The 14,622-nt window shown below is 51.9% G+C and overlaps 1 protein-coding gene across 3 annotated transcripts in view; it reads right to left on the bottom strand.

The window, feature by feature from the left end:
• Nucleotides 1–14,622, bottom strand: part of LAMA5 (laminin subunit alpha 5) — a 148,604-nt gene that overhangs the window by 31,648 nt on the left and 102,334 nt on the right. For all 3 annotated transcript variants that reach the window (XM_067554117.1, XM_067554115.1, XM_067554116.1), the window contains exons 27-43: nucleotides 14,434–14,594; nucleotides 13,555–13,663; nucleotides 12,199–12,296; nucleotides 11,488–11,689; nucleotides 10,755–10,881; nucleotides 9,290–9,429; nucleotides 8,308–8,423; nucleotides 7,431–7,642; nucleotides 5,984–6,188; nucleotides 5,572–5,716; nucleotides 4,871–5,011; nucleotides 4,162–4,323; nucleotides 3,827–3,928; nucleotides 3,645–3,728; nucleotides 1,384–1,614; nucleotides 862–975; nucleotides 357–484 (exon numbers count right to left, since the gene is read on the bottom strand). In XM_067554117.1, coding sequence (XP_067410218.1) covers nucleotides 357–484; nucleotides 862–975; nucleotides 1,384–1,614; nucleotides 3,645–3,728; nucleotides 3,827–3,928; nucleotides 4,162–4,323; nucleotides 4,871–5,011; nucleotides 5,572–5,716; nucleotides 5,984–6,188; nucleotides 7,431–7,642; nucleotides 8,308–8,423; nucleotides 9,290–9,429; nucleotides 10,755–10,881; nucleotides 11,488–11,689; nucleotides 12,199–12,296; nucleotides 13,555–13,663; nucleotides 14,434–14,594 — 2,477 coding nt within the window. The remainder of the gene's footprint in view (nucleotides 1–356; nucleotides 485–861; nucleotides 976–1,383; nucleotides 1,615–3,644; nucleotides 3,729–3,826; nucleotides 3,929–4,161; nucleotides 4,324–4,870; nucleotides 5,012–5,571; nucleotides 5,717–5,983; nucleotides 6,189–7,430; nucleotides 7,643–8,307; nucleotides 8,424–9,289; nucleotides 9,430–10,754; nucleotides 10,882–11,487; nucleotides 11,690–12,198; nucleotides 12,297–13,554; nucleotides 13,664–14,433; nucleotides 14,595–14,622) is intronic.

Raw genomic sequence — 14,622 nt, 5'->3', positions numbered from 1 at the left:
ACAAATTTCCCCAAATCAATACAAAACAGTCTTTAAATGTTGTCGCTAATATTTTTGCAGCCCTAGAAATGACTAATATTTCCTCCCTAAAGAAAACTCTTGCTGGCTGCAGTAATCTCATCTGAGCTGTGGGTCTTTCTCCTACCCCATCGTTATTAGCATTAATAAGAAGGGGTGCAATGTCCTGTTTCCTTGGTTAGCAGCCAACACAGCAATGAATGAATGGGGAAAATTCTATGACACGGCCACACATCTCTCCTGGCAGACAGAAGAAACTCACTAGGGGGCAGAGGAGGAAATCAGACTATGCTGTGGATGAGAAAAACAGGAGAAAGAACTTCACAGAAGATGCTTACTTGTTGGAAGCAACTGAAAGAGGACATGGACATCCTATGCACTGCAATGGCCCTTCAAGAGAGTAGTTGCCCACATAACCATTTCTGCACCGCTCACAGCGATCTCCCTCCGTGTTGTGCTGGCAGTTCTGCAAAGACAAGACAGACAACACATTCGGTAATCTCCAGGGAAGTGTTCAACACCACGGTTTTCTGGAGCACTTCAATGGCCTAAACGAGGAAAATATTGTTGTTCCAAAGGGGTGGGGTAGAATAGATGACCCCCCCACCTTCCCATCATACATCTGGATGCCTAAATCCTTTCCTCTTCCCTAAGTACATCTGTCTGTTCATCCTCAAGTGACTTGAAGACAATAAATGGCACAGGACACTTTTCAGCAATCAAGATACTAATTTGGTAACCACATATCCTGGTCATTTTGTACTGGAGGAAATCTTTTAATCAGATGGTGTGGACCAGCGCACATTCTTCGCTGATTATTTCATAGGCTATCTAGCTACTTACGATGCATATTCCAGATCCGGGAAGGCACTGATCTGAGTGGCCATTGCAATGACATGGAACGCATTTTCCCAAGAAGAGACCCTTGGTGTCCCTGTAGTAGCCTGGAGCACATTCCTAATGAGAGAGAAGAGGAAGGTGTGACACATGGCCCAAAGACGTTTACGCAGAGCTAACACACTAGCGTAACTACCTTTCACAAAAGAACTTCCGCTGGGTTTCAAGACACAGAAGAGATTAAAAGATTTTTTGGTTAAAATCTTGCCTCCCCCACAATCAACATGACACAATTAGCCAGGCAGAAAACTTTATTTAGGGCTTTCAGATATGCTGGCACCGGACCCCTGAACAAATCTCACAGCAAACAAAGCTGAGCACGTGCGCTAGCTCACACGTACTGTGTAGTTCACTGCGATTTTGGGACGTCAGGTGCAACTCAAGTTGTAATTAAAGATCCACACACCAGGACTGGCTCACGAAGCCCATGCCCTGGAATCCTCCCTTCACTTCTCCTCTGCCCCCTACCTGGCAGGAATCTCCCCTGTAATTGGCTGGACACAGGCATAGTTCCACGTTGCTGGCTCGAATGCCCACACTGGTCTCCGTCACAGTCTCTAGGACCACCCGACGCAGAGATATTGACGAGGAGAGCTGGGAGAAGAGTGCTCTGATCTGCAGCTGTTCTAAGTCAGCCAGCACCATCATCAGCTCTTCCCTGGAGACTGGGTTGTGCGTCTGTGTGTGTCTGAAGTTACCCTGGTGAAGAGAGAGCAGCTCTGGTGTTACCAGGCAGTAAGCACGAGCCCTGGGTTCCTGGTTCTGCCCCTTCGGAGATATTTCAATTCATCAGTTGAACACCCAGCTAAATGAACCCCGCATCCCTTGGGGGCTTATCCATACAACCTCCCAAAGACTCTTCACTTGTCTGCTGCTATGTGACCTCCTCCTTTTGCCTCTGCTGGAAGTATTATATCTGAAAATTCACAGCCAATTCTCTGCCTCCTGCCTGCTCCCCAACGAGCACCAGGAAAATCTGTCCATCTGCCTGCGCAATGATGATTTCACACCATTAGGAAGAACTCCCCTTCACGCAGTGCCTTCCATCTCCAGGGATGGATGTGTGCGTCACAAGCCACATACATACAGCACCAATGAGAGGCAGCTCTTCTTGTGGGCAGGGCAGAAGCCACTTGATGCACAATATGACAGCGTTGGTGGAGGGGAACATTTGGCCCAAGATGCCAGTGCAAATCCTTACTGTAACAAAGGCTGTCATCGGAGCATCAGGCCTGAGTTTTCACAAGGTCAACCGGCTTTCGGCCAACTCAGTTTGCACTAGTGCTCCTACTTAGGCAAGCCAGGGCCAACACGCACTCCTGCAGTTCACCTCCAGCTCAAAGAGATGGATGCAAATTTGTAGGCACAAAATAATGCACCTGCAAACAAGGACCCTTTAACACCTCCACAAGGCAGACAGGACTTGGCTCTTTAAGTCTCAGCCGAAAGCCCCAGAAACTGTACGGAATTTATAACAGAAACTTCTGAGAGTGCAAACAAAACGAAAATGTCAGGAGTGAGAATTACCAGCAACAGGCAGCATTTAAAGATACCACTGAAGCATCTATGTTCAAGGCAATCCTTCCTTCTGTCTAGATGGCCTCTATCACTTAGCATCTGAGCACCTCACCAGGATTAGGGGATTTTGGCCTCACCACACCACTAGGAAGCAATATCCACCTTGGGAACCATGGTGCAGTGCTCATTAAGCAATGCACCCAAAGTCACATACGGAGCCTGAGGTTGAGGTGGGAATTGAACTCCAGTCTCCTGAGTCTGATACCCTATCCACTAGACCAATGGTTCTCACCCTATTTACACTTGTGGGCTGCATCCAATATTACCTGTATGGCCCTGAGGATGTCACCTGGGCTGCAGCTGTGTGCTGATTGGGCCACAAGCAGCCTGTGGGCCGCAGGTTGAGAACCACTGCACTAGACCATCTTGCTACGCTTCCTGCTTTCCCCGGCGCACACACCCTAATGCAGCGCTTCCCAACCCGTGGGGTCTTTCAAAGCAGCCCACTGCTCCCCTCCCGCTGGCTGCAGAAGGGAGCCACTGCCTGAGGACCCAGGTGGAGTGCATTGTCGCAGGGCTACAAGACCGGTGCAGGCTCCTGGCTACAGCCCAGGGGATGGGAGATCAGCGCCCCCTCCCCCGGCTCCAGCAGAGAGCAAAGCGCTCTGCCATGGTCCTTAGGCGCTGGGTCCCTGCTGGAGCCAGAGGGAGGAGAGCACTCTGGCTGCAGAAGGGAGCCACTGCCCAGGGACCCAGGTGGAGCGCACGGGGCTAGAGGATGCTGCAGTTTCTCTGCTGCAGCCAGGGGGATGGTAGATCAGTGAGGAGGGAGGCAGCCTTCTTGCTGAACTCCTTCCGCCTGGCATTAGTGTCGGGGGGGAGGAGGAGGCAGCTGCTGGCGGAGACCGGTGGCCCTTTAGGGTTGTAAAAATGATATCTGTGGCCTTCGAGCCAAAAAGGTTGGGAACCACGGCCCTGATGTTTCTCCAACACATCTCCACAGAGACACCCTGGGATGACCTTAGCGACGCACAACTGCTCCAGCTTCTGAGGCAGTCGCAGAATACACCAAATCCCTAGGATGCGTTAAAAAGCTGCCGACGCTGCAGTCCACAGTGTGGAAGAAGAACATTTACTTCTCAGGGCTCTGTGGCTAGCGCTGTCTGTCCCTTCCAGCTCCTGCGGGGTGCGCACCGTGTGTCCGAACTCACCTCCACGAGCTGCAGCTGGCCTTTGTGTACATCTCCAGGGGAAGGGGAAGTGCCCTCCATAAACATGATGCTCATCTGGTTTCCCTGGGGAAGGTACAAAGGTGTCCTGTAAGTCACTGGCTGGAAGCACTGTTTATCCCTGAATCCCTAGCACAAGGCAAAAGGGCTTTCTCCGGCTGTACCTTGAGGATGACATCCGGGCGGGACTCCACGGGAATGAACACATCACCCCTTCTGGTCTCTGAGTGAAGCTCGTAACGCAGGTACCCGCCGTAGGAGGAAACCTAGGGGTGGGCCAAACACAGGCAGAAGACACTTGGTTATCACCATTTAGCTAAGGGACATGCTACGGGGCTGGTGAGCATAATCAAGCACACCCACGCGACAGCCGATTGACAGGCAATGTCACAACGCCGGCCACTAGATTTGGGCTGCATGTGACAGCGTTTGCCACGTCACCTTAACAAGTGCGAGGGAAGGGCGCCCAGGGACAGCGGCCAGGCATATTCTCTCTTACCCGGTCTCCAAGGTACGAGCTGGGCGCGTGCCAGTGGAGTTCCTGGTAGGCCTCAGGAATATTCTTGAGATCAGCATGAATGAGCTCTTCCTCTGCTCTCAGAGAGGTGGCCACTTCCTGGCGGTCTGCGCTCAGTAACACCCAGCCATTCATGTCGATGAACTAGGGCAGAGGGAGGGAGCGCTGTATGCGGGTTTCCAGAGAGCCCCAAGTGCACCGTAGGGAGCGTCTCTGCAGTCACGCTCCTTTGGGCAGAACATTACTTGGAATTTCAGATGCTGTTACCCCAGGACAGCCACTCTCCATACTGGGGTCAGATCTAGAAAACCGGGTGCCGGGAAGGTGCCAGTGGGATCCCAGTCGTGCCCCAGTCATGTTCCTTGGCTTCCAGAGAAGCTGATTTGCTCAAGTGACTTGCAAGATCAGAATTGCCCCCCAGTGACCCCCCACTCCACAGGGATTCCTGACGTACTTTCTGTAAAGCATCGGGACCTTTAAAGGTAAAGGATCCTGGGGCCCAGTTGAGGAGGCTGAATGTGTGTGTGTGAAAATGGTTACGCCTATCCCCCAGTGCCCCAGGATGTCCCACAGATGTACAGGCTTAGCGCAGACCAGGAGAAACAAACAACCTGGGGCTGGGAGTAGCAGAATCCCACTGAACGGAGAGGAAAGGACCACAGAGGTCCCCAGATCCCAGCGCTCCATTCACCTCCACTCGGTATTTCTCAGCACTGTGGCAGCGATCGGTTGCTCCAAAGCAGAAACACCTGGTGCAGCCCTTGGGGTTGGCTGCATCCAGAGAGAAGGTCCCCAGGCGGCACTGGTCACACCTCACGCCCTCCACGTTTTCCTGGAAGAAAAATGAACCATGGGGTGTGCTGAGTTTCCCCTACAATTGCTCTAGGAGCACGTATAAGGATGGCATACTGCTCCAGTGGGGGCAGTTATCAAAGCACTGCCAAGGGGCCATGAAGTGACGCTGTTATTCAATTCACCAACAGGAAAATCCCTCGTCAGCCATCAACCTCTGCTCACTGTCAAAATGTAACTTCCGCCCTCCCCACTGGCCAAAGCTCTCATGTGCCAGCCGGGGCTGGGAGCACCACAGGGAAGAGCAGCTTGCCATCTGGTCCCTGAGGAGCTGAGTTATTCTCCAGTGGTGCAGCAGCAAAAGGCATTATCATCAGGGACACTTTCACGCCGATTTCTTCTGTAGACAGCGGCTCTTGGGATTCAAAGGTCAGAATGCCCTGCGTGTGCCATGAAGCCAAGGGGCGTTCTCCGCAGGGCACACAGACGCCAGGTGCTAGACACTGCTGGTTCCCTGTCTCTCCCTGAGAGCCAAACAGGTCCCGTTGTCAGAGCAGGGGAATTACACTGGCCAGACAAGCATCACCAGACTAGACTCACCTTGCAGTGACATTGCCCAGTGACCGGATCACACACGCTCACTTCCGTCCCTGCCTGATGACAGTCACACCTCCGGCAGTAAGGGTAATGGTAGTAGCCAGGGGCGCAGACGTCACACCGCCGTCCGACTATATTGGGTTTGCACCTAGATGGGACAGAGCAGCAATGGAATTAAGGTACTTGGCCTCTTTCTTACTTCTAATTTCTAACGAGCTCCAATGCAAGTAACTTTGCTGATTTCTAATCCTGGAATACAACACTGATACCAGTGGGTTATTACTTTCCTTTCCTTCCCTTCCCTTCCCAACCTGCTAACACACCCCATGGCCCTCCATAAAGCCAGATGTCCAAGCCAATGATCTCAGTGCTGGCCCTGGGACATATCCTCTATGGTCCCATCACTGTTCCTCACCTGCACTGGCCGCTCTCCACGTCACATCCTGGCTCCGCCAGTTCTTGGACTCCTGTGCGAGAACAATTGCAGTCCTCACAGCCAATCAGGGGATGGCAACCAAAGGTCTGGGGTTCACAGACAATGCACTCAGGCTTTATGGTATGCGGCGGGCAGATGCATTTCCCCGTCACTTCATCGCACAGACGGGTCCCACAGTCACAAGCTGCAAGGGAAAGGAAGTTGCTGAGTTCATTGTGGAAGAACCACATCATAAAACAAAGCCCCAAGGTTGCCAGGTGACGAAAACTGATGCTGGGGAGCTTGCGCTCTGTCCATCTCCATGCCAGAGTGTCTGAAAGGCTGGCAGTGCAGAACAGCACCCTGGCACAGCCTGTTCAGACAGCAACGCCCAGTGCCAGCAGGATCCACTAGGGCAATCCCGTGATTGGCACCAAGGGGTGAAGGGATTCTCTGGGTTTTAAGTGGGCCAACAAAAGCCAAGGTCATCGGTTCAGAACAGACATCTGCGGAGTGAATGGCTCAGACCCATTGTGGGAGGGATGCATTTCCCAGACTGTAAATGTATTGAAAGGGAAGGAAGGCAGCATGTAGAGAGAGGCAGCTGTTTGCTTGATTCCTCTGCTCTGGAGTCCAAGAGGAGTCCTGCACAGGAGGAACAGTGTGGCTGGCTCAAGTGGGGGCAGAGCAGCCGGCTCTTCCAACAACCGCTCTGCACTGCACTGGGTACCAGACAAGGGAATTATCTGCCCTGCCTAAGAACTTGACAAAATTGACAGCGACCCTTGCTCCACTGCTGCCTGGGGAGAGTGGGCTGGGATGGTACTGATGGAAATGCAAAGCTGGAAGAGACGGGGGAGTCTGGTTTTGTTTTTTTAAATTAAATATTGATAATCATCAGTGATGGACAGAGAATTAGGACCACGTTTACTCCCAGACTTGGAGTTTGCATGTGCAAACTGATCTGTATTTGCAAACTACAGAAGTGAGCATGGAAAACCAGAGGCCAGGTGTGAGGCTGGCAGGAAAAGTGTCCCATGAACAACACAGCGAAACCCAGCTTAACCGTCCCTGGGACTAGCAAAGAAATGGTTTCCTGGATGAGGTGGATCTTTGAACGACACATCATCAAATACACTGGGAACCTAAGGTTACTTGACAAAGGAATGGAGGAGGTTGGAGGTTGGATCTCTAGCACACACGCTTCCAGAGCAGGCCAGAGTGCTGTGAGCTGTGCTGCTGTTTAACACCCACCCGGCTCAGGAAAAACGCATAGGGAAAGTCTCCTGGAACCTTCGACTCCCACGAAGGAGGCATAAAGCCGGGTTATCCTGGTCAGCCATTTTCAAGGCCTACAGAAGAGGCATCTGGCTCCCAGCAAACATCAAACCCCTGGGCGCTGAGAGGAGCAGAGCCTTCCTCCTGAAACACAGAAAGGGTCACTCACGCCTGCAGCTGGGGAAGCCCCAGTAGCCGGTGGCGCAACGGGAACACTCTCGGCCGATGACGTTGGATTTGCAAACACACTGTCCACCGAAGAGCTCGCACTGGCCCCCGACGGCCCCTGCCTCGTGGCAACGGCAGGGCTGGGCTCCGTTGTTGTAGAACAGAGAGAGGGAGATGGCGGAGTCCCTGCAGAACTTGGACGACACGGTGGGACTGCAAAGAAAGGGGGGAGAGGCTCCTGGGAGGGGCTCTCTGAGACCATGCTCCCATCAGAGCATCCTCAGTGCTGATTTCCCCTGTGGATACTTTCTCCAAGGCAAGGACAATTTAAGCTCCCAAGTGATGACAAAACTCCATCGGACAGACTTGCTTTAAATGAGATGCCCCAAAACCCGGCCACTCCTAACCCCACTACTACCTTCCAACTGGTCTAGAGGCTGCCCATGAGAGGTGCCGGGCACTACAACCGCTACTGAAGTCAGTGGGAGTCGAAGGCACTCAGTGCTTTAAGACATTAAGGAGCTGTGAATGCTCCCTTAGATACAAGGGGAGGAGACTCATCTGCGTAAAGTTAAAACCAAGATATTAAACCAGTATTAACTTGGGTGTTGTGTCACTGAAGTTCCCCTGGAGTCAAACCAGCCCAAAGCAGCATGAATGAGTGCAAAACAAAACCCAGCTACTGAAAAACCCGACCGATGTATTCATTATTTATTAACTGGGCCTGGCCAAGAGAAGGGAAGCCATTAAAGCAGACAATTCCAGCTTCCTAGCCCGACGCATTTCCCCAGAAATGGCAGATACGCTACGTTTCTGTTTCATAAAGAAAGCAAAGCCACCGGGCAGCAGAACAGTCGTTTTAAAATTAAGATTCTCACGTGATGTAGAAACTATTGACTCCACACGTGCTGATGAACTCGTAGGATTTGTCCAGGGGCTCCTCCAGCAGGTAGTGGGAGCTGTAGCTGTCTTCAGGAACCACGAGGATGTAATCCTGCAGCAAGACACAAAGCAACCAGTCACACCCTACGGGTCTGTGCTTCCTCCCTGCCACGGCTTAGATGAGTGAAGCACAGGCAAGACATGCAGCCAATCAGATCACTCAGCTGCCTGAGCATGCCTTTACAAATTGTTAGCGTCTCACCAGCTGGGCTACGGTGCAACACTTCAAAGCGCTTGTCTTCTGAAAAGACAAGGTCCAGGTGGCCTAGTGTCCTGCCAATACCCGATGTGACTGAAGCAGGCAAGAGACCCACGAAGGGCAGTACGCATATGTGACTGGGCATCAGGAGTTCTGTTTCCAGCTCAGCTGCTGACTTCCTTTGTGGCCTTTGGTGAATCCTTTAAGCTCTCTGTGCCTCAGTTTGCCCATCTGGACAATCCGGATAACAATGCTTACCTGCCTCGAGATCTTTGGATGAAACCCGTGGTGCAAGTGCCAAGTATTAGCACAACAGGGCATGAAACCAATTGTGCAAAAATGCAAAATGTGATCAAGACAAAATATGACCAAGCCTGAGCAAAGCTGTGTCCAGGGTAGGAAGGGAATTTCTTCCTGGCCTTCACAGGCTTACAGTCCAAAGCGGCTTTGATTAAGCCCCCTCTCTACTAACAAGACTACCCATGAAGTGGCATAACATAGTTCTAAGTGGCTGTTGCCCGTTAGTGATGGGTTCCACCGAGCCTGCTACATTTCCTGACACTGGATGCGACTTAGCAGGATGGTTCAGAAATCTGGAAATGGTGTGAAACCTTCTCAGCCACTACCCTACAGCAAGTGCCTGCAAATCCATGATTCCAACCCTCCTCCTATTGCTGTCACATGGCTGGAACCAGGTCCTGCAGGTGAGGGAGCCTTACCAGCCACAGCTGCTTGTCTGCTGGCACACGAACAATCACGGTCAGCTCGTTATCTGTAACATCCAGGATGATCTGGTCCTCGGAAACCACCACGCTCCGGCAACCGTATCCATGAGGGCAGAAAGCAGCCTTGGCCTGGCCTGAAGGGCCAAAACAGACATCAGCCCCCTAGCAGCCTCCATCCCACCCCCAGCCTGCGCTCCACTCGAGTTCATCCAGAGCTACCAGGAGTGACTGCAACGCCAATGTGGCCAGCTGTGAGTTACGGCACAGACCAACTATCCCCAGAACGGCCCATTTCCTGGCACTCGTGGGAGGGAACCATGGCCAAGTCAACGCTGCCAGGTTCCGAGGGATGGCCCGGCTTCAGGGCTTTGAGGTCTGAGTGACAACACTGAGGAAAATGAATAAAGGCAGCCACCAGGTAAAGGGTTAAGTTTTCTAAGAGCCTGCCTAGCGTGCAACGTGTTTGTCACCACTCACTTGCCATCCCACTGCTGGGTCAAGCATCTTGCAAAACCTTCGTGTCTGCAACACTGGGCAAAACCTAGTGCAAATCTTCCCTCTGCCCTGGACTTTGTAAAATCGACGCTTCTCAGTGGTGGAAATGGAGCCAGTTGCCAACTGGACACCATCTCCATCAGCCCACTGTGTAAGGCCAATGTAAATTGGCAGTTAGGTCCCTAAATAGCTGACCCCATGCGGCTTCCTCTGAAATGAACGGGAGCCGCAGGATCTCTGAAAGACAGGCCACCTCAATGATGTGTCTAACACAGGCTCAGGTGCCTCACTTTATGCACCCAGTTCGGCCTTCGTTTCACCTTCTTTGCGTTTGCTGCAGTAACCGAAAGCACCAGTGTTCACTGGTTCTCCCTTTGCTGCAGCCAGCTCACGTATGGGAAAGCAGGTACGTTTTACAGGAAGAGCTAGATTCATAGACATAGATTTTCAGGACAAAAGAGACCATTAGATCATCTAATCTGACCTGCGTGTCACAGAATTTCACCCTGTTACTCCTGTACTAAGCCCAATAACCTGTGTTTGGCCAAAGCAGCTCTTCCAGACAGGCAACCAGTCTGGAACTGCAGACATCAAGAGATGGAGAATTCACCTCTCCCCTTGACAGTTAGCTCCTATAGTTAATCACCCTCACTGTTAAAAATCTGTGCCTTTCTTCCCATTTGAATTTATCTAGCTTGAACTTCCAACCACTGGTTCTCATTCTGCCCGTTTCCACCAGACGAAAGAGCCCTTTAGCGGCCATAACAAATCTATATCCCCTTTGGGACATTTCCCACACAGCTGTTGCCAGGCTCTGGTTAGGAGGAAGAGGCATTTTGGATGCCCTTGACTCTCTGCCTTCCTCCCGGAACCTACCAGTTATGTGTGACCAAAGGGGGTTTTACGCTCACTTTCCCACGTCCCTCAGTCCCAGGAGCCGCTCCCTATTCCTGGCTCTGCTCACCTTGCCAAATTCGCCCACCGTTGATGAACACTTCCACGGGGAACGTGGGCTGGTTGGGCTGGTAATAGTGCACAATGAACGCATAACGGCCCAGCGTCTGGATCCGACTGTTAAAAACAACAGCAGCCTGGCCCAAAAGACAGGAGCAAAGAGAAAAGGAACCAGGGTTGACATACATATTCCTCTTCCAATGCAGTCCCCCCCGCCATGCACCAATATCACATCCATTTAAACACTCCAGCAGGAGAGGCATTTTTCCACTGTGGACTCCTGGAGGCTTAGTCTCCCTCGTGCATATGACATTCCCAGTTAGCCCCTCCATCTCCACAGAACAACCAAGCACAGTTACTATGGCAGCGGCTCTCAGGCTGTCTTCCCTGGGGCACCTGGGGCAGAGCCCTCTCTGGGAGTCTGCAGAAGGGGACTTTGAGAACCACGCAGAGCAGGACTGGGTGGGGAGGAAAGTCTGCGTGGACGATCCACGGAACTAAAGCACCAGAGAAATCCAGATTAAAGTACAGCTGTGGCGTGGTTCATGAAGAAGGAAGGGAAAGCTCCCGACGCCCTCCCACGTACGGAGCCATTCTGCTGCTTTGCTGAGACTTGCACAGAGCGCCACAGATAACGCAGCCTGCAGCAGGCATGTCCACACACACAGGGCAGCCATCTGACACAACGATCCCCTTGCCACGGAGAGGAAAGGCCCAGCCTAGCTGCCGTCTGCCTTCATTACCTGGGAATGCTGCAGGAGAATGAGCTCTGCTGAGGAGTCCACTGCAGTCACAGGCCGGGGCGAAGGCTCAGTTGGGATGCCAGTTGGAGCGACTGTGAACACGTGAGTTAGGGGGAAATCTGGAGGGACTGACAGAGCCTGGCCTCCCTCCAGGACAACGGACTGCGAGAGCTTCAGAAACCTCGATGGGACGCAGGAACTACTGTACCAGAGGGAGAAAACACAACACATGGGGTCTCCGGCAGTGGAAAGACAGAACTATGAGCCCTGGCAGGAGAGAGAACCTCCCATGATACCAATCCAGACTACAAAGCACGCCGTGGCGAGGAAGGACCCTTTACAAGGATTCCTTGGGTCCTTTACCATACGTAACACCGAGGGAGGGAGGGGAATCCTGCACGTCTAACTCAGTGGTAAGCAATGAATGAGAGGAGGGACTCGGCCGCTCTGAACTGGTGTCACTGCGTGTGAGCAAGTCTCGGGAAGGTTATTTCACTGGTGCGATGCGTGAAGTATATCCCAAAAGGGACACCATCTAATCTAGTGGTTAGAACGCAGGACTGGAGAGCTGGGTGCTAGTCCCAGCTCTGCCACGGGCTCATCGTTAGATCTTCGGCAGGTCACTTCAACGCTCTGTGCCTCCATTTTTAAAATGGGGATAATACTCGCTCTCCTGTGGGAAGTGCTTGGAGAAGTCAGACAGCCCATTACCTGGAGGGCGAGAAGGTTCCATGGAGGCTGATGCAGTGGACCTTTGGCTCAACAAATTCCATGGTGAACTGCGCATAGGGTATCAGATACACTTTATACTACAGTGCCAGGAAGGAAAGAGAAGACAGAGTGAAATGAATTCTTCTGCCGCCTGGGGTCTAGATTTGCTCCTTCACTCCCTCCCCTTCACCTCCTCCTCCTCCTCCTCCCCCCCAAAAATCAGGCTGGAAATGTGTCTGAACTCAATGTGTCTGAACTCAATTGCTCTAAGGCAAGATTTTTATAGGCCCTTAAGTGATTTAGAGCTTACGTCCCATTTTCAGACGTGTATTTGGCAGTATGTCCCCTTCTGGGTTTCTCATCTGAGGATGCTGCCCCACTTCGCAGCGTATAGGGGAATTCAAGGTAGACCTTTAGCTCCTAAGTCCCTTCTTTCAGAAGGCCCCGAGTCCTATTAACTTGCAGTGACACTTCAGTCCCATTTTAAAAGAGGAGCCCAAGTGTTACTGAACGCCAATGGGACACGACTGCCTAAATCACTTCTAGAAATGGGATGCCGGGTTGTCCGCGCAGAGCCTTAGCGCGCAGCAGGCCAGTGTCTGACTCTATAGCACACTAGCCAGCCATGCACTATGTCACGTGTGGACCCTGCTGCTATGTGCTGCAAGTTCTGTCGTGCCCTTGGACCGAAAATTGTCAAAGCGCGCTAGAGAACTTTCAGCGAGCAGCAGGACACAGCCAGTTAGCACACAGCAAGCTAGTGCCCTGCAGATCTGCACCCCGGCTTGCTGCGCACTCACCAACTGTGTGGACAACCCCTTAGGGCAGTTCTCAACCTATTTTATGATGTGTTATGTGGACCACACCCAATACTACCTGTATGTCCCTGAGGATGTCACATGGGCGGCAGTTGCGTGCTGACCGGGCCGCAGGTTGAGAACCACTGCCTTAGCGTCACTTAGGACCTAAACATCTACACTGAATTCCTCTATGCTCTGCAAACTGGGCCTACATGCTCTGATGAGACAGAATGGAGGAGACATACTACCATATAGCTGATGGACCCCATAAGAGAGTTCTGCAAGAGACAACTCCTTTCGCCCCTACTCCCTCAGTCCCAAGTTCCCATGATACATTGTTCACCACATTGTTGACCTGTCACTCTTCTCCCAGACAGCAGCCGAGAATATTGGATTGCTCATGATATAGACAGTTCCACCCAGTGACTGATCTACCATAGGAACATCACCCTATTCTCCACATCAAGTCCTGAATCTACTGATTCTAGGCCTCCTCCTCCCACACCACCTAGAGCAGAGGAACCCCGCACAGCTGTCCTTTGTAGTGAAGGCTTACCAGGAAGAAGCGGGCTCGATCCGCAGTGAACCGAATGGTTCCCTCCGTGGTAAGTTCAAAAGCTGCCAAGCGATTCTGTGAATCTAAGACCATCCCACGGCAAAGGAAACTGTAAGACAAAAACAGAACTCAAGGACAGCCCTGGGAAGGGCCACAATTCATTTCTTGTCTTGCCAGATATACATTCTTGAAGATATTTATATAGAACCGATGTAAGTCTTTGAATGCCCACTCTGACTAGTCACAAGAGTGCATTTCCTAAGGATATCCCAAGCCTTTGTTTCCTATCGCTAAGGTCACAGTTTGAAGTCAAACATGAGAGCAGCTTCCAGACAAGAAACTCAATCTGGCGGTAACATAAATATTGTCTAGTGCTTGGAGCAGGCAACTCTGGTTCAGGACTCATCTTCTATTTCCAGCTGCTCTCCCTCACTGGGATTCTGTCAAGTCACTGAAGCCCAGATTTTCAGAACTGGGAATGCATAGGAGATAAGCAAGCATCAAATTTGCAAGTGCATTGGATCTAGCTGCAGTAAACGTGCACCAAAGCGGTTCTGAATGTCTGCGCTCCAAGCATCCCCATTTCCCCACTACAAAATGGGAGTGACAATGTGCCTGCCTTCCAGGGGGGTTGCGAGATTCAAGCTGGCACCAAGATGCCATGGTAGGAAGCGCACTAACATATGGGCCCAGATAGAACATTCTCATTCTGAGATACAAGGCAGAACAGAACGCAAGTGTTGTTAGTGCAATAAAGTAGGAAGCAACCAAACAGAGAAGCTTGTGCCCTCACTGTTTGTGCGACGCAGGAGAGGAACGTTACTGTATTTACTTCAGCTGCCCCTTTGCTCAGTCTCTTGTTCAGATCTGGCTTTGTACCTGTAGTCACACGTGTGGAAGGTGAATGACCCCTGCTGGGTGGCTAACTGCAGGGAGCTCATCGCTACGCTGGCCGTCTGCAGAGCATCCTTGTTGGCGTACTCCACCAGCAGCACATATCTCCCAGGCTGGGGAACGGCGAGCCGCAGCTCGACCTCCACCTGGGTGACATGAAATTGTGACAGAGGG

Source organism: Emydura macquarii, unplaced genomic scaffold (assembly GCF_026122565.2).
Source record: "Emydura macquarii macquarii isolate MOO-44397 ecotype Brisbane River unplaced genomic scaffold, CSIRO-AGI_Emac_v2 contig_1483, whole genome shotgun sequence".
Taxonomy (NCBI): domain Eukaryota; kingdom Metazoa; phylum Chordata; order Testudines; family Chelidae; genus Emydura; species Emydura macquarii.
The sequence above is the reverse complement of the archived record's forward strand: the minus strand, read 5'-3'. Positions and strand labels throughout refer to the sequence as shown.